This window comes from Lepus europaeus, chromosome 14 (genome assembly GCF_033115175.1).
Source record: "Lepus europaeus isolate LE1 chromosome 14, mLepTim1.pri, whole genome shotgun sequence".
Taxonomy (NCBI): domain Eukaryota; kingdom Metazoa; phylum Chordata; class Mammalia; order Lagomorpha; family Leporidae; genus Lepus; species Lepus europaeus.
The window spans coordinates 36643201-36666054 of record NC_084840.1 but is presented as its reverse complement, the minus strand read 5'-3'; the positions used below and the strand labels follow the sequence as shown (position 1 = coordinate 36666054).

The window sequence follows — 22854 nt, the reverse complement described above, 5'->3', positions numbered from 1 at the left end:
TCTTTGTTGGTAAGATGTATTTCTTGTAGGCAGCAAATAGATGGGTTTTGTTTTTTCAATCCATTCAGCCTGTCTGTGCCTTTTAACTGGGGAGTTGAGGCTGTTTACATTCAGTGTGACTATTGATAAGTTATAACTTTGCTCTGCCATTTTCCCAAAATTATTCCTAATTTATACTTTGAACGTCCTTTGATCTTTTTCTTCCTTTACCTTCTTTCATATTGATGACCATGTTTCTGTGTCTCTGTATATAACACATTCTTAAGCATCTTTTGCAGGGCTGGATGGATGGTGACAAATTCTTTCAATTTCTGTTAGTTATGAAATGTCTTTGTTTCACCTTCATTCACAAATTAGAGCTTTGCAGGATATACTATTCTGGGCTGACAGTTTTATTCTCTGAGGACCTGGGCTATATCTCGCCAGTCTCTCTTTGCCTGCAGGCTTTCTGATGAGAAGTCTGCTGTGAGTCCAATTGGAGATCCTCTGAAAGTAATGTGGTGTTTCTCTCTTGCACATTTTAGAATCTTTTCTTTATGTTTCACTGTGGTGAGTTTGACTACAGTGTGTCGTGGTGAGGATCTTTTCTGGCCATGTCAATGGGAATTCTGCGTGCTTCCTGTACTTGGACGTCTCTTTCTTTATCCAAACCTGGGAAGTTTTCTGCTAATATCTCACTAAAAAGGCCTTCTAATCTTTTCTCTCTCCATGCTTTCAGGAACTCCTGGAACCCGAATGTTAGGGTTTTTAATAGTATCCTGTAGATTACCAACAATATTTTTAGATGTCTAATTTCCTCTTCTTGTCTTTAGTTTGACTGTATACTTTCCTTGCTCTGTCTTTTTTTTTTTTTTTTTTTTTTTTTTTTTTGACAGAGTGGATAGTGAGAGAGAAACAGAGAGAAAGGTCTTCCTTTTTGCCGTTGGTTCACCCTCCAATGGCCACTGCGGTCGGCGCATCGCGCTGATCCGAAGCCAGGAGCCAGGTGCTTCTCCTGGTCTCCCATGCGGGTGCAGGGCCCAAGCACTTGGGCCATCCTCCACTGCCTTGCTGGGCCATAGCAGAGAGCTGGCCTGGAAGAGGGGCCACCGGGATAGAATCCGGCTCCCCAACCGGGACTAGAACCCGGTGTGCTGGCGCCGCAAGGCGGAGGATTAGCCTGTTAAGCCACGGCGCCGGCCCTATGCTCTGTCTTTTAAGTCCAGTATTCTCTCTTCTGCCTTACTGATTCTGTTTTTAAGGCTCTCAACTGCAGTTTTTATTTGTTCTATTGACTTCTTCATTTTCTTTTGATTCCTCCTTAGGATCTCAATTTCATGGGAGAGATTTTCTTTCATGTCCTTTGTAGATTTTAGTAGTTAGTGCATTTGCTTTTGATTACTTCTATGTAATCTTATGATCAGTTTTTTTTAGTTCCATTTCTTGCATATCTTCTAGCCCATCGTCTTTGTAGTTTAGTATTGAAGTGTCTTGTTCTTTTGGGAGTGTCATGTTGTCTTCCTTATTCTTTTTCTTGGATTGTTGCATTTGTGGAGATATCTGTTGGTTTCTTCCTCCTGCACCCACCCCCCACCCTGCTGTGGCAGCTTCTTCTGTTTTTTTTTTTTTTTTTTTTTTTTTGGTGACAGGCACAGTTAGACAGAGAGAGACAGAGAGAAAGGTCTTCCTTTTTCTGTTGTTTCACCCCCCAAATGGCCACTATGGCTGGCGCGCTGCGTCGATCTGAAGCCAGGAGCCAGGTGCTTCCTCCTGGTCTCCCATGCGGGTGCAGGGACCAAGCACTTGGGCCATCCTCCACTGCCTTTCTGGGCCACAGCAGAGAGCTGGACTGGAAGAGGAGCAAGGGACAGAACCGGCACCCCGACTGGGACTAGAACCCGGAGTACCGGTGCCGCAGGCGGAAGATTAGCCTAGTGAGCCAAGGCACTGGCCTTGGCGGCTTTTATCATTGTACTATGACTCTGTAGATAAGCGGATTGTCTGCTTTCAGTGAATCTCTAGAGGCTTGTGTTAGGTGTAGCCAGAGAGCTCTGTTCAGTTCTCCAGGGTTAAAGGCATGCCTAAGGTGACACACCCAGGTTTTCTCTACTTTTTTTGTTTTTTGGACATGCAGAGTGGACAGTGAGAGAGAAACAGAGAGAAAGGTCTTCCTTTACCGTTGGTTCACCCTCCAATGGCCGCTGCGGCCGGCGCACCACGCTGATCCGAAGCCAGGAGCCAGGTGCTTCTCCTGGTCTCCCATGCGGGTGCAGGACCCAAGGACTTGGGCCATCCTCACTGCAATCCCGGGCCACAGCAGAGAGCTGGCCTGGAAGAGGGGCAACCGGGACAGAATCCAGTGCCCTGACCGGTACTAGAACTGGTGTGCCGGCGCCGCAGGCGAAGGATTAGCCTGTTGAGCCATGGCGCTGGCCTCTCTACTTTTTTAAAACTATCTTCCCCTAGACTAGAGCAGTAAGTTCCCTCCCTGTTCTACCACCTTGGAAACTCTCTGGTACTATTGTTTGCTATTGCTTTTTAAAGGGACATAAATGTGTATACTGTATCTCAGTAGTGTGTACTCTGTAATGAGATACTTATTACTTATTTTTATCAAAATTAGACATTTTCTACGAATTGGTGTCAGTGTCTTAGATTAAGTGTTTGTTATGAAGCTGGCTTGGTCAAGCTTGCCCTCTGTCAAGCACTTTCTAAGGAAAATTCCTTTAAGTATGTTGGACTTTAAAATAACTTTTAAGTATGTTGGATTCAGTTGGTTCATTTTACCAATGTATTCTTTTTTTTTAATCTCCTGAAACTCCTGTCTGACATTCATATTAAAATTGGAAAAGTACTAATCATTTAATTCTCAGTGATATACCACTGCTTACTAAGCCTATCTTCCATACCACTTCTCTGTAAAATTCCTTTCCATTAACTCATCCTTCAAGTCTCCACAGAAAGCCCATTTTTCTCTGAAAGCTTCCTCTCTTCTCCCATAATGAAACTCTACCTCCTGTCCTTTATGGCACTTTTTATATCCATTACTATAGTCCGCCCTGCATTATTCTTGCTTACATTTCTTGCATTCCTAAAAAAGATTGTGGGTAACCTTTGCATTTTCTGCAGAGACCTTAATGCAGTGCTTTGTATATAGTATCTTTACGGAATCTTCTTCCATAATTTAAAAAGTGACTTTTCAGATGGGAAGCAGTTGCACATTTTGCTTACCACAAAAATGAAACAAGTCAGCCCCCAAAACCGAACACATTTTATCATTTATGTATGCACTATTTTTAGAGTGTAAGCTTTGGGAAGTGCAGGTCCCTGCTTTGTGAGAACAAGCTGGGGGTGCTGCATTTGTACTAGTGAACACATGGTTAGGTGTCTGCCAGGAAGCGACCGTAAAAGTATACATTCTACCAAGGGAGACAGTGAGTCCCCAGCCTGGGATGTACTCTCTGCTCATTATAATACCTTCTGTGAAATCATAAACTCTTAATCCTCTGAAAATATCACTACTAGTGTTCATGGAAGGAAAACTATACATTAAAAACATATTAGCTAGTCAGTGTTGTGGTTCAGGGGATTAAGACACCACCTGCAATGTCAGTATTCCATATGTGTGCTGGTTCGAGTCTTGGCTGCTGGAATTCTGATCCAGCTCCTCACTAATGTGCCTGCGAAAGCAGTAGAAGATGACTCAAGTGCCACCCACGTGGGAGACCTAGATGGAGTTCTAGGCTCCTGGCTTCAGCTTGACCCAGCCCTCATTGTTTAAGCCATTTGGGGAGTGAACCAATGGATGGTTCTCTCTCTCTAATACTACCTTTCAAATAAAAAATTTTTTTTTTGACAGGCAGAGTGGATAGTGAGAGAGAGAGAGAGAGAGACAGAGAGAAAGGTCTTCCTTTTTGCCGTTGGTTCACCCTCCAATGGCCGCTGAGGCCGGCGCATCTCGCTGATCCGAAGCCAGAAGCCAGGTGCTTCTCCTGGTCTCCCATGCGGGTGCAGGGCCCAAAGACTTGGGCCATCCTCCACTGCCTTCCCGGGCCATAGCAGAGAGCTGGCCTGGAAGAGGGGCAACCGGGATAGAATCCGGCGCCCTAACCGAGACTAGAACCCGGTGTGTCGGTGCCGCAAGGCGGAGGATTAGCCTGTTAAGCCATAGCGCCGGCCTCAAATAAATTTTTAAAGAGTACATTAGAATCTCTTTTATTGTTTAAAAAGTGGAAATCTTGGGGGCGGAGCCAAGATAGCAGAAGAGTGAGGGCGCACACAGCAGTTTGGGAAAAGAAATTTTAACAAGGGTGGAGTTACTGCACCCTTAAGAAGAGACTCAGAGGAAAAAACTGCAGAGGAAACTCTTCCGGATCGAGTGGATGTGACACGGAGGACCTACGGGGAGAGTAAGGTGACCCACTGCTGTGCCGCGCCCAGCCCTGCCGAGCCGCACGGAGCCGCGCTGAGCTGCACCTAGCAGCGCCCAGCCGCGCCACGGACACGGGGGCCACTAGAGTTGGGAAAACAACGAGCCCAGCTACAGAAGCCCAACCACAGAACTTGAGCCCCGGCGCTGGAAGCAAAGGTAACCAGAGAATTGGCTGCGAAGGTTAGATCATGGACCGAGCTCACGCGGGGGGGTGGGGTGAGGGGGACTACACCAGGCTGACTGGAAGAAAAAAAAAAAAATAAAAGGGGAACCAGCTGGGACACTAGCCTCTCTCTGCACTCTCCAAGATGCCAAACAAATGTAGAAACCAAGGTAACAAGAGCAGGGAAGACACTATTAATGCCCCCAAATGAAAAAGACACCCCAATTCAAGATTATGAAGATGATGAGATAGAAGAAATGCAAGAAGCAGATCTCAAATAATTGGTAAGATCATTAAGAAGCTCTCAAAAACAAATTCTTGAACTACAGAAATCCTTAATGGACAAGATAGAAAATCTCTCTCATGAAAATGAAATATTAAGGAGGAATCAAAATGAAATGAAACAACTAGTAGAACAAGAAACAGTGATAGTGACGAGAAACCATAATGAAATGAAGAATTCAATAGATCAAATGACAAACACATTAGAAAGCCTTAAAAACAGAATGGGTGAAGCAGAAGAGAGAATATCGGAATTAGAAGACAGAGAACAGGAAAGGAAACAGGCAAACCAAAGAAAAGAAGAGGAAATTAGAAACCTAAAAAATATTGTCGGGAATCTACAGGATACTATTAAAAAACCTAATATTCGGGTCCTAGGAGTTCCTGAAGGCATGGAGAGGGAGAAAGGATTAGAAGGCCTTTTTTAGTGAGATACTAGCAGAAAATTTCCCAGGTTTGGAGAAGGACAGAGACATCTTAGTACAGGAAGCTTATAGAACCCCTAATAAACATGACCAAAAGAGATCCTCACCACGACACATTGTAATTAAACTCACCACAGTGAAACATAAAGAAAAGATCTTAAAATGCGCAAGAGAGAAACATCAGAACACTCTCAGAGGATCCTCAATTAGACTCACAGCTGACTTCTCATCAGAAACCCTACAAGTGAGGAGGGAATGGAGAGATATAGCCCAGGTACTAAGAGAGAAAAACTGCCAGCCCAGAATATTATATCCTGCAAAGCTCTCATTTGTGAAAGAAAGACCTTTCACAGCAAACAGAAACTGAAAGAATTCGTCGCCACTCGTCCAGCCCTGCAAAAGATGCTTAAAGATGTATTACATACAGAAACACAGAAACGCGGTCACCAATATGAAAGAAGGTAAGGGAAGGAAACCTCACAGCAAAAGATCACAGGAAACCCAAAAATGATAGGGCAAAGTTACTACTTATCGATAGTCACATTAAACGTTAAAGGCTTGAACAATCCAGTTAAAAGACACCGATTGGCTGATTGGGTAAAAGAACAAAACCCATCTATCTGCTGCTTACAAGAAACACATCTTTCTAACAAAGATGCACACAGACTGAAAGTGAAAGGCTGGAAAAAGATATACCATGCCAACAAAAATGAAAAAAGAGCGGGCGTAGCCATCTTAATATCAGACAACATAAATTTTACCACAAAAACTATTAGGAGAGACAAAGAGGGGCACTATATAATGATTAAGGGATCCATTCAACAGGAAGATATAACGATTATCAATGTATATGCACCTAATTACAGGGCACCAGTTTATTTAAAAGACTTGTTAAGGGACTTAAAGGGAGACTTAGACCCCAATACAATAGTACTGGGGGACTTCAATACCCCACTCTCAGAGATAGACAGATCATCAGGACAGAAGACCAACAAGGAGACAGTAGATTTAAATGACACTATAGCTCAAATGGACCTAACAGATATCTACAGAACTTTTTATCCTACACAGAAAGATTTTACATTCTCAGCAGTACATGGAACCTTCTCTAGGATTGACCACATGCTAGGCCATAAAGCAAGTCTCAGCAAATTCAAAAGAATTAGAATCATACCATGCAGCTTCTCAGACCATAAAGGAATGAAGTTGGAAATTAGCAACTCGGGAATCCCTAGAGCACGTAAAACACATGGAGACTGAACAACATGCTCCTGAATGAACAATGGGTCATAGAAGAAATTAAAAGAGAAATCAAAAATTTTCTGGAAGTAAATGAGGATAACAGCACATCATACCAAAACCTATGGGATACAGCAAAAGCAGTGTTAAGAGGAAAGTTTATATCAATAGGTGCCTACATCAAGAAATTGGAAAGGCACCAAATAGATGAACTTTCAAGTCATCTCAAGGATCTAGAAAATCAGCAGCAAAGCAGACCCAAAGCTAGTAGGAGAAGAGAAATCATTAAAATCAGAGAAGAAATCAACAGGATTGAATCCAAAAAAACATTACAAAAAATCAGCCAAACGAGGAGCTGGTTTTTTGAAAAAATAAACAAAATTGACACCCCATTGGCCCAACTAACTAAAAAAAAGAAAAGACCCAAATCAATACAATTAGAGATGAAAAAGGAAATGTAACAACAGACACCACAGAAATGAAAAGAATCATCAGAAATTACTACAGGACTTGTATGCCAGCAAACAGGGAAATCTATCAGAAATGGACAGATTCTTGGACACATACAACCTACCTAAATTGAACCAGGAAGACATAGAAAACCTAAACAGACCCATAACTGACACAGAAATTGAAACAGTGATAAAGGCCCTCCCAACAAAGAAAAGCCCAGGACCAGATGGATTCACTGCTGAATTCTACCAGACATTTAAAGAAGAATTAACCCCAATTCTCCTCAAACTATTCAGGGCAATCGAAAAAGAGGGAATCCTCCCAAACTCTTTCTATGAAGCCAGCATCACCTTAATTCCTAAGCCAGAGAAAGATGCAGCATTGAAAGAGAATTACAGACCAATATCCCTGATGAACATAGACGCAAAAATCCTCAATAAAATTCTGGCCAATAGAATGCAACAACACATCAGAAAGATCATCCACCCAGACCAAGTGGGATTTATCCCGGGTATGCAGGGATGGTTCAATGTTCGCAAAACAATCAACGTAATACACCACATTAACAGACTGCAGAAGAAAAACCATATGATTCTCTCAATAGACGCAGAGAAAGCATTTGATAAAATACAACACCCTTTCATGATGAAAATCCTAAGCAAACTGGGTATAAAAGGAACATTCCTCAATACAATCAAAGCAATTTATGAAAAACCTACGGCCAGTATCCTATTGAATGGGGAAAAGTTGGAAGCATTTCCACTGAGATCTGGTACCAGGCAGGGATGCCCACTCTCACCACTGCTCTTCAATATAGTTCTGGAAGTCATAGCCAGAGCTATTAGGCAAGAAAAAGAAATTAAAGGGATACAAATCAGGAAGGAAGAACTCAAACTATCCCTCTTTGCAGACGATATGATTCTTTATTTAGGGGACCCAAAGAACTCTACTAAGAGACTATTGGAACTCATAGAAGAGTTTGGCAAAGTAGCAGGATATAAAATCAATGCACAAAAATCAACAGCCTTTGTAAACACAGACAATGCCACGGCTGAGAAAGAACTTCTAAGATCTATCCCATTCACAATAGCTACAAAAACAATCAAATACCTTGGAATAAACTTAACCAAGGACGTTAAAGATCTCTACGATGAAAACTACAAAACCTTACAGAAAGAAATAGAAGAGGATACCAAAAAATGGAGAAATCTTCCATGCTCATGGATTGGAAGAATCAACATCATCAAAATGTCCATTCTCCCAAAAGCAATTTATGCATTCAATGCAATACCAATCAAAATACCAAAGACATTCTTCTCAGATCTGGAAAAAATGATGCTGAAATTCATATGGAGACACAGAAGACCTCGAATAGCTAAAGCAATCTTGTACAACAAAAACAAAGCCGGAGGCATCACAATACCAGATTTCAGGACATAACTACAGGGCAGTTGTTATCAAAACAGCATGGTACTGGTACAGAAACAGATGGATAGACCAATGGAACAGAATAGAAATACCAGAAATCAACCCAAACATCTACAACCAACTCATATTTGATCAAGGATCCAAAACCAATCCCTGGAGTAAGGACAGTCTATTCAATAAATGGTGCTGGGAAAACTGGATTTCCACGTGCAGAATCATGAAGCAAGATCCCTACCTTTCACCTTACACAAAAATTCACTCAACATGGATCAAAAACTTAAATCTACGGCCAGACACCATCAAATTATTAGAGAGCATTGGAGAAACCCTGCAAGATATAGGCACAGGTAAAGAATTCTTGGAAAATACCCCAGGAACACAGGCAGTCAAAGCCAAAATTAACTATTGGGAATGCATCAAACTGAGAAGTTTCTGTACTGCAAAAGAAACAGTCAGGAAAGTGAAGAGGCAACCGACAGAATGGGAAAAAATATTTGCAAACTATGCAACAGATAAAGGGTTGATAACCAGAATCTACAAAGAAATCAAGAAACTCCTCAACATCAAAACAAACAATCCACTTAAGAGATGGGCCAAAGACCTCAACAGACATCTTTCCAAAGAGGAAATCCAAATGGCCAACAGACACATGAAAAAATGTTCAAGATCACTAGCAATCAGGGAAATGCAAATCAAAACCACAATGAGGTTTCACCTCACCCCGGTTAGAATGTCCCACATTCAGAAATCTACCAACAATAGATGCTGGAGAGGATGTAGGGAAAAAGGGACACTAACCCACTGTTGGTGGGAATGCAAACTGGTTAAGCCACTATGGAAGTCAGTCTGGAGATTCCTCAGAAACCTGAACATAACCCTACCATACAACCCAGCCATCCCACTCCTTGGAATTTACCCAAAAGAAATTAATTTGGCTAATAAAAAAGCCATCTGCACATTAATGTTTATTGCAGCCCAATTCACAATAGCTAAGACCTGGAACCAACCCAAATGCCCATCAACAGTAGACTGGATAAAGAAACTATGGGACATGTACTCTATGGAATACTATACAGCAGTCAAAAACAATGAAACCCAGTCATTTGCAACAAGATGGAGCAATCTGGAAAGCATCATGCTAAGTGAATTAAGCCAGTCCCAAAGAAACAAATATCATTTGTTTCCCCTGATCGGCGACAGCTAACTGAGCACCAAAAGGTAACCTGTGGAAATGTAATGGACACTATGAGAAATAGTGACTTGATCAGCTATGGTGCTGACTGTCGATGTACAATGTAACACTTTATCCATTTTAGTATTTTTTTTTGTAAACTCTGTAATTAACACACAATTATTCTGAGGTGTCTAAATCTTAACTTAAAAACGATCCTGGTTAAATATAAGAATGAGAAAAGGAGAGGGAAGGAGATGTATAATAGGGGACATGCTCAATTGGATTTGCCCCAAATGATGGCATTAGAAAAGTGCCAGGGGATTCCAATACAATCCCATCAAGGTGGCATGTACCAATGCCATCTCACCAGACCAGGTGATCAATTTCAGTTCACAACTGATCACACTGATAGGCCTAAGAGTCAAAGGGATCACACAAGCAAGATTAATGTCTGCTAATACTAACTGATTAAAAAAAAAATAAAAAGAAAAGGGAGAGAAGGATCCAACATGGGAAGGGGGAGACACAGCAGACTCATAGAATGACAGATGTCCTAAATAGCACTCTGGCCTCAGAATCAGCCCTTAAGGCAATTGGATCTGGCTGAAGAACCTATGAGAGTATTTTAGGCATGGAAAGCCAAGACACGCTGGGGAAAAAAAAAAAAAAAAAAATATATATATATATATATATATATATATATATATATGAAGAAGAAGAAGAAGACCTAAATGAAGGATCTCAGCGAGTGTGATCCCAGTGGAAAGAACGGGGCCATCAAAGTAGGAGGTGCCTTTCTCTGAAGGGAGGAGAGAACTTCCACTTTGACTATGGCCTTGTCGGAATGGGATCGAAGACGGCGAACCCTAAAGGCTTCCATAGCCTTGGCAACTCATGGCTAGAGCCTAGGGAGATTACTGACGCCATAAACAAGAGTGTTAAATTGTTAAAACAACATCAGGTGTCACTGTGTACTTACGTCCCATGTGGGATCTGTCCTTAATAGGTTATTGAAGGTGAAGTAATGATATAGCTAGTACTGAAACAATATTCTTACACTTCGTGGTTATGTGTGGGTGCAAACTAATGAAATCTTTACTTAGTATATACTGAAGCGATCTTCTGTATTTAAAGATAATTGAAAATGAAAAAAAAAAAACCTTGGTTTTTTAAATTGGAAATTACATAGAAAAATAATCAATCTTTTTTTTTTTAAAAAAATTATTTTGCAGAATCTCGGTCATTAATGTGATGTACACTGTTATTTAATGCTATAACTAGTACTCCAACAGTATTTTTTTCACTTTGTGTTGCTATGGGAAGGCAAACTGTTGAAATCTATATATATACTAAACTGATTTTCTATATAGAAAGAGAATTGAAAATGAATCTTGATGGGAATGGAAGGGGAGAGCGAGTGGGAAAGGGGAGGGTTGCGGGGGGGGGGGGGGGGAGCCTTTGTAATCCATAAGCTGTACTTTGGAAATTTATATTCACTAAATAAAAAAAATTAAAAAAATAAAAAGAATGGTAATAAAAAAAAGTGGGAATCTTCTGTACAGTTATAGAATATGAGAATAGATCTGTTTTTTCTCCCAAAATTATTCATATAAGTTAAATAATTGATATGCTGTAGATGTGTAAACAAAACAATGAGAGGCTATTTTGCAAAACAGATATTTCCTTTTCAAGGCATCGACCCCTGAGAAAAAATACTATTTAATTCTTCTATTACAACAACTGATATAGTTTTCAAACTTTTTCTTGGTGGTGTTTTATTTATATATATATATATATAAAATGTATGTATCTATATAAATCAATTCTAATATATGTGTGTATTAATATAGAATTATATTATATATAGAATTCTATATTATATATAGAATTAATGTGAATTAATATAGAATAATATATAGAATTAATATATACACATATATTAGAATTGATTTTCCCATTTTATTATTAAAATATGACTAATCTTTTTGTTTTCTGCTATGAATGACAAATGAATTCTTTTGTCATTTACTCCTCTATTCTATCTAGCTCAATACTATGTAAGTTATTAATTTTATTGTTTTGCATTAGCAAGTTTAAAGATAATGTTCTTTTGATTAAAAAATAATGGTGCTTTACAGTGAGACCTGCAGTACTAGGATTCTAGTCATCTAATTGTGGAGAGACTGAATTAAAGTACAATGATGCAAGCTAACATTTGTATGATCTTTAATTTTTTGTACATACACATAAATTTTCTCAGCAGTCTCTGAAGGGAGCAGTATTCCTGTTTTAGATGTGGAGAAACTGAGATTCAAATTGGTTAGGCCAGTGTTTAAGTCATTACCATATTGGTCAGGCTAGGACTTGATTTCAGAGCTGCTAACTTTCCGCTTGTCCGGTATCCCCACATCCCTGTTGCTTATGAAATTTCAGCTGTGTAGCTCACCTTATTCCTTGAACAAGCCAGGCCAACTCCTGCTGCAGAGCCATTGTTGTTGCTCCAGACTGTTCTCATACCTGGGAAACTCTTACCCTTCAGCTATTTGTGGGTGATTCCTCTCATCCTAGGTCATGGCTCAGATACCTTCTAGCAGTTTTCCTACCCTGTCCATGGTAGCTACTCCAGCCAGTTCTCCCCTCCTCTGCTCCATTTATGCAGTCTCCCGTTGGTATCCCTCATAACACTCATCGCAGCCGTGTATTATCTTGTTTATGTGTTGGCGTCCTCATTGTCTACTCTTTGTGATGATGATCGAAGATCCATATTTGAGGGCTAGGATGCTGTGGATCACAGTGTATCTTTAGCATCTAAAGCAGTCATTAGAACATTATGGACACTCGACATACATTTTAGAGAGGAATGCTAAGGGTGAGAGCTAAAAGGAGAGAGGGAGAGTAAGAATAAATGTGAATCTAGACACAAGTCTCCAGCTTCTTTGGCATTGGAGGATTTAGTAAAGTACATATATAAGAAGTCTAACAAGCTAATCTGACTCCTGTCGGAGTAAGTTACGTGACTGAGGTCGGTATGCCATATCCATTTTAGCTCTAAACTTCACACCTCTGAAACAAAGGCTGAGGGTTGGGAATTTGGCCACTGCTCAGACACTGGTTGGAATGCCTTGGTCCCATGCCGGAGCGCCTGGGTTTGAGTCCTGGTTCTGCTCAATTACAGCTTCCTACTAGTGTGTACTCTGGGAGTCAGTAGGTGATTGGCTCAAGTAGTTCAATTCCTGCCACCCATATAGGAAATCTGGATTGAGTTCCAGGCTCCTGGGCATTTGGGGAGCGATCCAGTGGGGCACTGTTTTTCTCTCTGCCTTTCAAATAATAAGAAACAAAACCAGAATAAAGGCTGAATTAGTTACTATGGAATCATGGGAATCTTCTGGATTGCCCAGTTAATGCTGTGAGTTCATCTTTTTGTAATTGCAGGTAGTGTTAGCCCAAAGGCCAGAGATGAAATATTAAATAACATACTTAAGAAGAGCTGTAACTGTCTCTTTAAGTTTACATGCCAGAATACAGTCATGGACATGTAGCTCTACCACAGCCAGGCAGAGGGGATGGACTGTGCTGTGTGATGACCCCTCTTAAGGATAAATCTCCTGTTGTATACACGTGTGTTTGCCTGTGTAGACACACAGGTATTTATGTGTATATGATAAACTTTATCATTAAAGGGATATGAGAATTACAACCTTGATGCTTCACATCTTACTATGTTGATGGTATTAAGGAGAAGTCTGCTCAGAACAGAAAATAAGATGTGGTCATATACTTCTCTCTGATTGGTCAGCTTGGATACCAGTGTCATCTTAATGAAAGTGACCCAGGAAGAGGTGGTACCCCATGTCTCACCTAGGACCTTATATACATGAGAACTATTTTGTGATTAATTTTCCATGAGGACTCTTAAGACTCTGGATCTGACTCCCCTTGGAGATGGGAAAGAACTCTAAAGATACTAGAACCTGGAGTATACCATCGGAATCTTCCTTTTTCAAGACCAGCAATGAACAAATACGGTGTTGCTCTGGGGATTTTAAAATATATATTAATATGCATAATGATATTGATTAATCATTTAAGATATAATTTTTGGTTCTTTATCTTTTTATTCTAGTCCTAAAGAATATTCTTACATATAATAAAGAATTCCCATTTGATGTTCAGCCTGTCCCATTAAGGTAAAATTTAAAGCATACATATTTGTTTCCTTATTTTTTTGTTCTATACCCATTTTTCAAATACTTTTAGGAGTTTTTATTTCGGTGTCACTGATATTACTGGTATTGTTGGTATCAGTGAAATCATTGATATCACCATATCAGCATTTTTCATGTCAGCATCTTATCTGGGACATGAGTAGTTGTGAGACTTCACTTGTAATTAGTGTGTTAGCTCACTGTTTTTCTATCCTTTTTCACGTAGAAGAATTTTAGCACCTGGTGAAGAAGAGAATTTGGAATTTGAAGAAGATGAAGAAGAGGGTGGTGCTGGAGCAGGCTCTCCTGATTCTTTTCCTGCCAGAGTTCCTGGTAGGTATCTCTTATTAAATTATAAATTAATTATTATAAAAATATACATTATTGTATTTAATCCAACATCAGGCTATTTGGAACTTAGTTTGGTACTTGCTAGTGGTAAATAAAACCTCTGTAGAGCCTATACAATCTTAAGCACATATTCATGGTCATGCTATTGGCAGTAGTTTTTTTTATAACCATAGTATAAAAGTTACCTTACTGTCTGTGTCGGGTTCCTTGGGAACACACATGTTCAGTGATTCAGTAGGCCTCCGAGACTCACCATAAAGCTTCATGCTCACAGCTATGAGTTATTGCAGTGAGAAAGCACAAGAACAGACTCAGCAAAGGGAAAAGGCACACCAACAAAGACAAGAAGAAGCCAAATTTAAATTTCCAAGTTTTATCCCAATGGAGTCACAGGTGTGAAATGCAGTTTGTTGTCTACTAGGGAAGTTCATAAGAGATTCAGTGCCCAAGTATTTTATTTGAGAATGATCATGTAGGTGCTGTCTGCCCAACATGGATTAAAGTCCCAGACTCTAGAAGGAAAGCAAATATTTAGCATAAACCATAGTGTTTGCACAGACAATTTAGGCACAGTGACCATTTCTATCAGGGAATGATGGGAACCTCCCCAAAATGTACATTTCTGGATGCCAGCCATGGGCTGAACTTAAAAATGGGTCTTTCTAAGAATAGCAGCAGTTCCAGGCATGCTGTGTCCCTTTTCTGTGTACTATAAGTTCCTCTTTAATCAAATTTTGGGAGTTAAAACTGGACCAGAAGAATGAATACTGAGCAATTGCCTATTTCCCCCATCTTGTTTTAGGAAAGTAAAGAATGGACCACAAGCTTTTTTTATTTATGGAAGATCTCAATGAGGATCTTACCTCTCTGTAAATAACCTAGACAATCACCCTGGGTAAATGTCTTGCCTCTCCCAGTTACTGCTATACACTGTTATGTTCTTATATTGTACACTTTTTATTTCTGGTAAGTTAGTTCACTTTAGGAAGTATAGAAATATACTGTAATATTGTAATACATTTTAGAATAGCCTCTAGAAGCTTTGTGGCATAAATATAATTTGTATGCCTTCTAGATCACTTTCTTCATAATTAAAATAATACTCCAGTAGTTTTAATAATCCTTGGGGAGGAGGCATTAGAAATTGGAACAATAAGAGACTTGGGCCAACAGATATCTGAACTTTTTAGTTTGACCTCTGTTAATCACTAGTTGAATGACTTCAGATTTGTTTCCTAAACCAGTCTGAATCTCTGTTACTTTATAAAATGGAATAATGATAATACCCAACTCAAGGTTACTGTGGAGATGAAACAAGGCACTAAATATGAGGTACCTAGCATATTCATATTCAGCACATGAATATTAGTGGAAGCTGGTATTCTGATCATCATCACCTTTAAATGGGAGTAACAGTACCTTCTCCATCAGGTTATTGGAAAAATTGCAGGTACTACAGACCATACCTGTTGTTGTAAATGTTTCTTTGGTACAAGGGCATTATTTATAGCCTACTTTTCTTTATGAAGAGAGAGCTGTGTTTTTCTTTTGTCATATTTGTAGGAAATTTTGAGACTGCTGCCATGAAGAGGTAAATTATTTTTCTGTCTTACTGACTTGATAATTTTTATTCTGTTTTCAAACCACATACTGTGATTGGTGTAACTTCCAGTTCTATAATTTTCTATCTGATTTTGTTGTTTGCTCAATTGCTGTATTTTTATAACAAACAAGGTCTTTGAAGCAAGTGATGGAAATCATGAAATGGATAGATTATAGTTTTTATGAGATGCAGGTTGCCAAGTTGAAACTTCTGGAGCTGGTGTTGTAGCTCAATAGGTTAAGCCACCACATATGACACCAGCATCCCATATTGAAGTGCCAGGCTTAAGTCTTCCTGCTAATGCACCTGTGAAAGCAGTGGATAATAGCTCAAGAACTTCGGTCCCTGCCTACTACATGGGAAATATAAATGAAGTTTCTGGTTCCTGGCTTTGGTCCTGGCTGTTGTTGGCATCCGGAGAGTTAACCAGTAGATAGAAGATCTCCTTCTCTCTTTCTTTTTCTGTTACTCTACCTTTCATATAAACCAATCAGTTGATCTTTTTAAAAAATTAGCTCATTTAAAAACAAGGCGGGGGGAGGAGCCCAAAAGGGATTGTGGGAGAAAGGCTCCTTCCTTTCCGTCTGCCAGCAGCCACCAGGTAAGCCAGGTTGGGTGCATACAAGGACATCCAGGAGCTACAGAGAAAGAAGCAGTTGGATGTAATGCACTTTCTCCTGAGGGTCAGCTGCTGGTAATACTGCCAGCTCTCCATGCTGCACAGGCCCCACCAGCCCCACAAGACACAGTGGCTAGGATACAAGGCCAAGCAAGGTTATGTCATCTGTAGGATTCGTGTGCATCATGGTGGCGGCAAGTGCCTAGTTCCTAGGGGTGCAACAATGGCAAGCCTGTCCATAATGGTGTTAAGCAGCCAAAAAAGTTTGCACAAAGACTCTGTCTGTTGCCAAAGAATGAGCTGGGCACCACTGCGGAGCTCTGGGAGTTCTAAATTCTTACTGGGTTGGTGAAGATTCCACATACAGATTCTTTGAGGTTATCCTCATTGATCCATTCCATAAAGTTGTCAAGAAATCCTACACTCAGTGGATGACCAAACCAGCTCACAAGCACAGGGACACGTGTGGGCTGACATCTGCAGGCCGCAAGAGTCATGGCCTTGGAAAGGACCACAAGTTCCACCACGCGATTGGTTCTCACCGTGCAGCCTGGAGAAGGCTCAAGACCCTCCAGCTGCATGATTACCACTAACTCAAGTAATGTTTGTAAAACTCATACTATCTAATAAACCATTTAGGATGTCTTGTCTGCTTAAAGGTGTTATTTGTCTGTTAAAACTAGTCTGCCAGTGATTTCATGAATGCTTTGTCAAATTATGAAACTTAAAAGTGCAGTAATATTTGAAGATTAAGTGATGTGTCTTGTTTCTAATAGGATAAACTTTGTCTTTATTTTATTAGGGAATTGTTGTCAGTGTTTAAAACATGCTATGTGGTATAATAGGTATAAAATAAATTTTCTAAAAGAGGAAAAAAATGTTTTGAAAGAGGGAGAGAAAAAAAGCTTCTACCAAAAAATTCATTTACTATAAGATTAAACCCAAACTGAATTGATTTTTGCATTATGATACAGCATTGTAATATATTTCAGAAATCCAGAAAGCTTCCTGAGCTCTTCTGTTCCCTGATTTTTTTTTTTAATGGAGATCTTTCTTTATTGAGAAACATGACTTGAGTACATCAAATAAAACCAATTTCCAGGGAAGAGGGAAAAAAGAAAATCAAAACCCACAATAGAAAGAAAAGTTCACACTGTCTAGGCCAAAGCAGAACCCAGAGAATATAGTCGTATAATTGAAAAATTCTAGATGCTTCATTAATTGACCTTTTAATACAAAATGGCCTATTAAATTTGCAATTTGTGGTTCTTGCTGTTGAGGTCCATAGGAGAAGCTATGAAGTAAGTCTTCAAACCTGGAGCTGAACTCCACGAGGGATTATTTGGGTTTTGAATTGGTTTTTCCATGTCTAAGATGTGCCAGCAGCAACAGCGCCCACCTTCTGGGTGGTTTGTTTCTTGGCATGAGCTTGTAAAACTCCCACAGCTTCATCTACCTTAAAGCGGAGAGACTCAGGGGACTCCAGCATGTGCAGCAGCTCCAAGTTGTCAGTCACCAACAGCATTCCCGTGATCTTCCCCACCAGGTTTGAGTGCATTGTTTGGATGAGCGGGAAAAGTCGTTCTCCCAGCATCTGTTTCTGTCCCTGGGGGGGTGCTGCAGCCAGCATGGAGGCAGTCACGGGCGCCTGCCCCTGCACATTGTTCCCTGATTTTTTTTTTACCTCTAGAAGTAAAAAAGAGTATGCATGTGGTTTAATTAGTTATGTTTGGTTTGGGATCATATTGTCCTGGGCCTATAAGTGTCATTGAGAAATAACTTATAGAGCTATATTAATTGAAATAGCAGTTGACATTTGACTTTTAATTCAACTGTAGAGCAACGTTTCTTTTCCTTGTTACCCAGAGGGAGGTTGAGATTTCAGTTACTGCTGAGCTGTATCTGCAGTGCCAGAGCAGAATGGTTCTGAAAATTAGGACTTTTCCTTCATTACTTTTGTTTATATGTAATTTATTTAGTTATAAACTTATTGTGACTTTTTAACGTCAAATTTATTCAATTATCACATATATAAAATTCACCCTTTTAGTGCACAGTTTTACAAGTTTTCACATACACATACAGTAACCACTATCACAGTTAAGCTAATGAATAAGATATGTGATGTGGATATGGCTTGACCAAGAGTAGTAAAAATAGGAGCCGGCATTGTGGCATAGCAGTTAAGGCTGCCGCCTGTGCTGCTGGCATCCCATAGGAGCAGTGTTTCATGTCCTAGCTGCTCTATTTCTGATCCAGCTCCCTGCTGATAGCCTAGGAAAAGCAGTGGAAGATGAGTCAACTCTTTGGGCCCCTGCCAACCATGTGGAGACCTGGATGCAGCTCCTAGCTCCTGGTTTCAGCCTGGCCCAACCCTGGCCGTTGCGGCCAATTGTGGAGTGGCCCAATGGATGGAAGATTAAAGTGTCTCCCTCTTTCTTTCTCCCGCTCTGCTCTGTAACTCTACCTCTCAAATAAATCTTTTTAACAAGGTGCTTACGTCACACATCAGAGTACCTAGATTGAATTCCCAGTTCCAGCTCCTGAGTCCAACTTCATGCTAATGCAGACTCTGGAATGCTGTGGTGATGGGTTAAGGAATCGGGTTCCTGCCACCTTGTGGGAAACGGAGATTGGGTTCCTAGCTCCTGACTTTGGCCTTGGCCTAGCCCCAGCTATTGCAGGCATTTGGGGAGTAAACAAGTTCATGGGAGCTCTCTCTGTGTTTTTGTCCTTCTGTTTCTCTGCTTCTCATATATAATTATATAATTTGGATGACAGAGAGAGTCTAGATTGGCAATACTAGAAATGTGAACTTAGTTACAAATATGATAAATCTGTAACAATAAAAACTAATGGATATCAATCTCTCTTTGGCTTCTGGCTCCCAGCTTCTTGGCCATTTGGAGAACAAACCAGTGCATGGAAGACCTCTTTATCTCCCTCCTGCTCTCTGTAACTCTGCATTTCAAATAAATCTTTGAAAAAAAGAAAAGTGGGGTGGGGGGGATTGGTGCTGTGGCACAGTAGGTTAATCCTCCGCCTGTGGCACCAGCATCCCATATGGGTTCTGGTTCTAGTCCCGGCTGCTGCTCTTCTGATCCAGCTCTCTGCTACGAACTGGGAAAGCAGTAGAAGATGGCCCAAGTCCTTGGGCCTCTGCACCCACATGGGAGACCTGGAAGAGGCTTCTGGCTCCTGGCTTTGGATTGGCTCAGCTCTGGCCATTCCGGCCATTTGGGGAGTGAACCAGTGGGTGGAAAACCTTTCTCTGTCTCTCTCTTACTGTCTGTAACTCTGCTTCTCAAACAAATAAATGAAATCTTTTAAAAAAAAAAGAAATTTGACTTTGTTAATGTTAAGAATGTATCATAATCAGGGAATGGCATGGTGGCACAATAGGTTAAGACACTGCGTATAACACTGGTACCTCATGTGGGTGCCAGTTTGAGTCCTGGCTGTTCCACTTCCTGATCCAGCTCCCTGCTAATGTGCATGGGAAAGCAGCAGAAGATTCCCAAAGCCCCCAGTGTGGAGACTTGGGTGAAGCTCCTGCTCCTGACTTCGACCTGACCCAGCCCCAGCCGTTGCTGCCATTTGGGGTATGAAGTAGCAAATAGAAGATTTTGCTCTTTCTCTCTGTAATTCTGCCTTTCAAATAAATACATCTTAAAAAAATCCTATCAGAAGATAGCATAAAGAGAGAAAAGACTTTGTAAACATTGTTGGTGCTAGAAGTCAGTGAGAGTTGCTGTCTTCTGGGATGCAGATCTGAGTGTGTAGGGAACACTGGGACTGCTCCTCAGTGCAGCTAAGTCTTCCCTGGATCTGGTCCTAGTTACCTAGGTACATTCACCCTGTGAAAGTTCAGTAAGCTGTACTTCAGATTTGTGCATTTTTAAACGTACATGCTATACTTTAATAATGTCTTTTTTTTTAAAGGAAAACTGCTATTTGTAAATCATTTATCCAACAAAAAATTCATACAAAACTATTAGAAACTTCCTAGAACTCGAGAAGATGAACGTATCAGTAGAAAAATGGGCAAAATAATTTTAAACAGAAACTTCAAAAATAGGAAAACCAGAAACTCAATCTACTATGAAGAGGTGCCCAGTCTTATTAATCTTTGGAGAAATGCAAATTAAACTGAGATCAAGGCCAGTATGATGGCACAGTGTGCTAACCCACCACCTGCAACACTGGCATCCCACGTGAACACTGATTCAAGTCCAAGCTGTTAATTCAGTACAGCTGCCTGCTACTGTTTGTAGGAAAGAAGACTGCTCTAGTGCTTAGGCCCCTTCTACCCTGGATGGAGCTACAGACTACTGACTTTGGCCTGGTCATTGAAGTCATGTGGGGAGTAAACCAGAAGGTGGAAGATCTCTCTGTAGCTCTGCCTTTCAGATAAGTAAATACAGCTTTAAAGAAAAAGGGGGGGGCCATCTTAATTTAGCTAAAACAAAATCGTAACTATACGAAGTGCTATCAAGGATGTGTTGCAGGGGCTGGTGTTGGGTGCAGCGGGTTAACGCCCTGGCCTGAAGCACAGGAATCTCATATGGAAGCTGGGTCGAGGCCTGGCTTCTCCACTTCCGATCCAGCTCTCTGCTATGGCCTGGGAAAGCAGAAGACGGCCCAAGTGCTTGGACCCCTGCACCCTCGTGGGAGACCTAGAGGAAGCTCCTGACTCCTGGCTTCGGATCGGCACAGCTCCGGCCGTTGTGGCCAATTGGGGAGTGAATTAATGGATGGAAGATCTCTCTCTCTCTCTCTCTCTCTCTCTCTCTCTCTGCCTCTTCTCTCTCTCTGTAGCTCTGACTTTCAAATAAATAAATCTTTAAAAAAAAAAAAAAAGGATGTGTTGCAATGGACATATTACTTCACTTGTGCTAGTATAGAATCCACAACCCCCTTTAAGCTGGATCCTTGCTTTATTTGCTTTTCTGAATATTTGTTAAGTTTCATAATTAAATATGTTAAAAAGAAAAGGCTAGCCAGTGAGTGCAGTAAAAGACCTTTTTTTCTTTATATTAAAGAAATGTTAAGAAAATGTTGAAATATGGCAAAATAATGATTTGGAACAGACCTATTTTATGTGAAAAAATAATGTTATAATTTTACTGTCGAGACGGTATTAAACACAGCTTTCAGAGTTTTACTTTGGTTTTCTACTTTTTCTAATTTTTCAACAGGCAAAGATTTTTTTTTTTTTAACAGTTATCATTGCTTAAGACTGAGATTTGAATAATTGAAACTCACAGATGTTCTTTACTTGTTGAAAAACTAAGTTCAGGGGCTGGTGCTATGGCACAGTGGGTTAACGCCCTGGCTTGAAGCACCAGCATCCCATATGGATGCCAGTTCAAGACCCAGCTGCTCTACTTCCAATCCAGCTCTCTGCTATGGCCTGGGAAAGCAGTAGAAGATGGTCCAAGTCCTTGGGCCCCTGCACCCACGTGGGAAACCGGGAAGAAGCTCCTGGCTCCTGGCTTCAGATCGGCCCAGTTCTGGCTGTTGCGGCCGACTGGGGAGTAAACCAGTGGATGGCAGACTCTCTCTCTCTGCCTCTCCTCTCTCTGTGTAACTGACTTTCAAACTAATGAATAAATCTTTAAAAAAAAAAAAAAAACTGAGTTCAATATCGGTTTCCAACAAACAAAACACAGTAAAAACTTTTTGAACTTTCATCTCTAATTAAAATAATCCTAATTCTTTTAAAAAGATTTATTTTATTTCTTTGAAACCAGAGTTACAGAGAGAGAGAGAGAGGTCATCCATTCTACTGGTTCACTCCCCAAATGACCACAATGGCCAGAGCTGAGCTGATCCAAAGCCAGGAGCCAGAAGCTTCCTCCAGGTCTTCCACGCGGGTGCAGGCCCACTGCACCACAGCACTGGCCCCAGAATAATGCTAGTTTTAGAAACTTCTTTGGAAGAAACCTTTTTGCGAATCTGGTAAGAGTGGGGACTATGAATCTTTCCATGGAAAATTTTAGAAAAATCTATGTAACTACATTTTTCATAAAATTTCTAAAGTGTTGACTCTGAAACTCATCCCAAAGAATCCTATTTAAAGCCGCTAATCTCGGGGTGTCTTCATTTGTAAGCGAGTCAGAAGCAGCAACATAGGTCTTAAGTCACGTGGGTACTGGTTTCTTTTGTAAAAAAGGATTTATTTTTCAATGCAGGGGAGGGAGACGGAGATCTTCCATCTACTGGTTCACTCAGTAAATGGCCACAACAGCTGGGACTGGGCTAAGCTGAAGCCAAAAGCCAAGAACTGCATTTGGGTCTCCCACATGGGTGGCATGGGCCCAAGCACAGCCAGGATTAACTGGCATTCCATATGGGATTGCTGGCATCACAACCCCCTTTCATATTTTGTTTTCCTTCTCTCTTTTTTTTTTTTTTTGGAGTGGGGGGAGTGGGTGGTCTTGTCGTGTATGTTGAGGCTTATCATCCCTAGTCTATCCAAGTCTGTTCAGGCAACAG

The 22854-nt window shown here is 40.6% G+C and overlaps 1 protein-coding gene and 1 pseudogene across 1 annotated transcript in view; both read left to right on the top strand.

Annotated features, from left to right (window-relative positions):
* Positions 1–22854, top strand: part of AIDA (axin interactor, dorsalization associated) — a 75964-nt gene that overhangs the window by 33295 nt on the left and 19815 nt on the right. Inside the window, exons 5-6 of the mRNA XM_062210390.1 lie at positions 13702–13765; positions 14010–14116. Coding sequence (XP_062066374.1) covers positions 13702–13765; positions 14010–14116 — 171 coding nt within the window. The remainder of the gene's footprint in view (positions 1–13701; positions 13766–14009; positions 14117–22854) is intronic.
* Positions 15718–17104, top strand: LOC133773816 (large ribosomal subunit protein eL15-like; annotated as a pseudogene).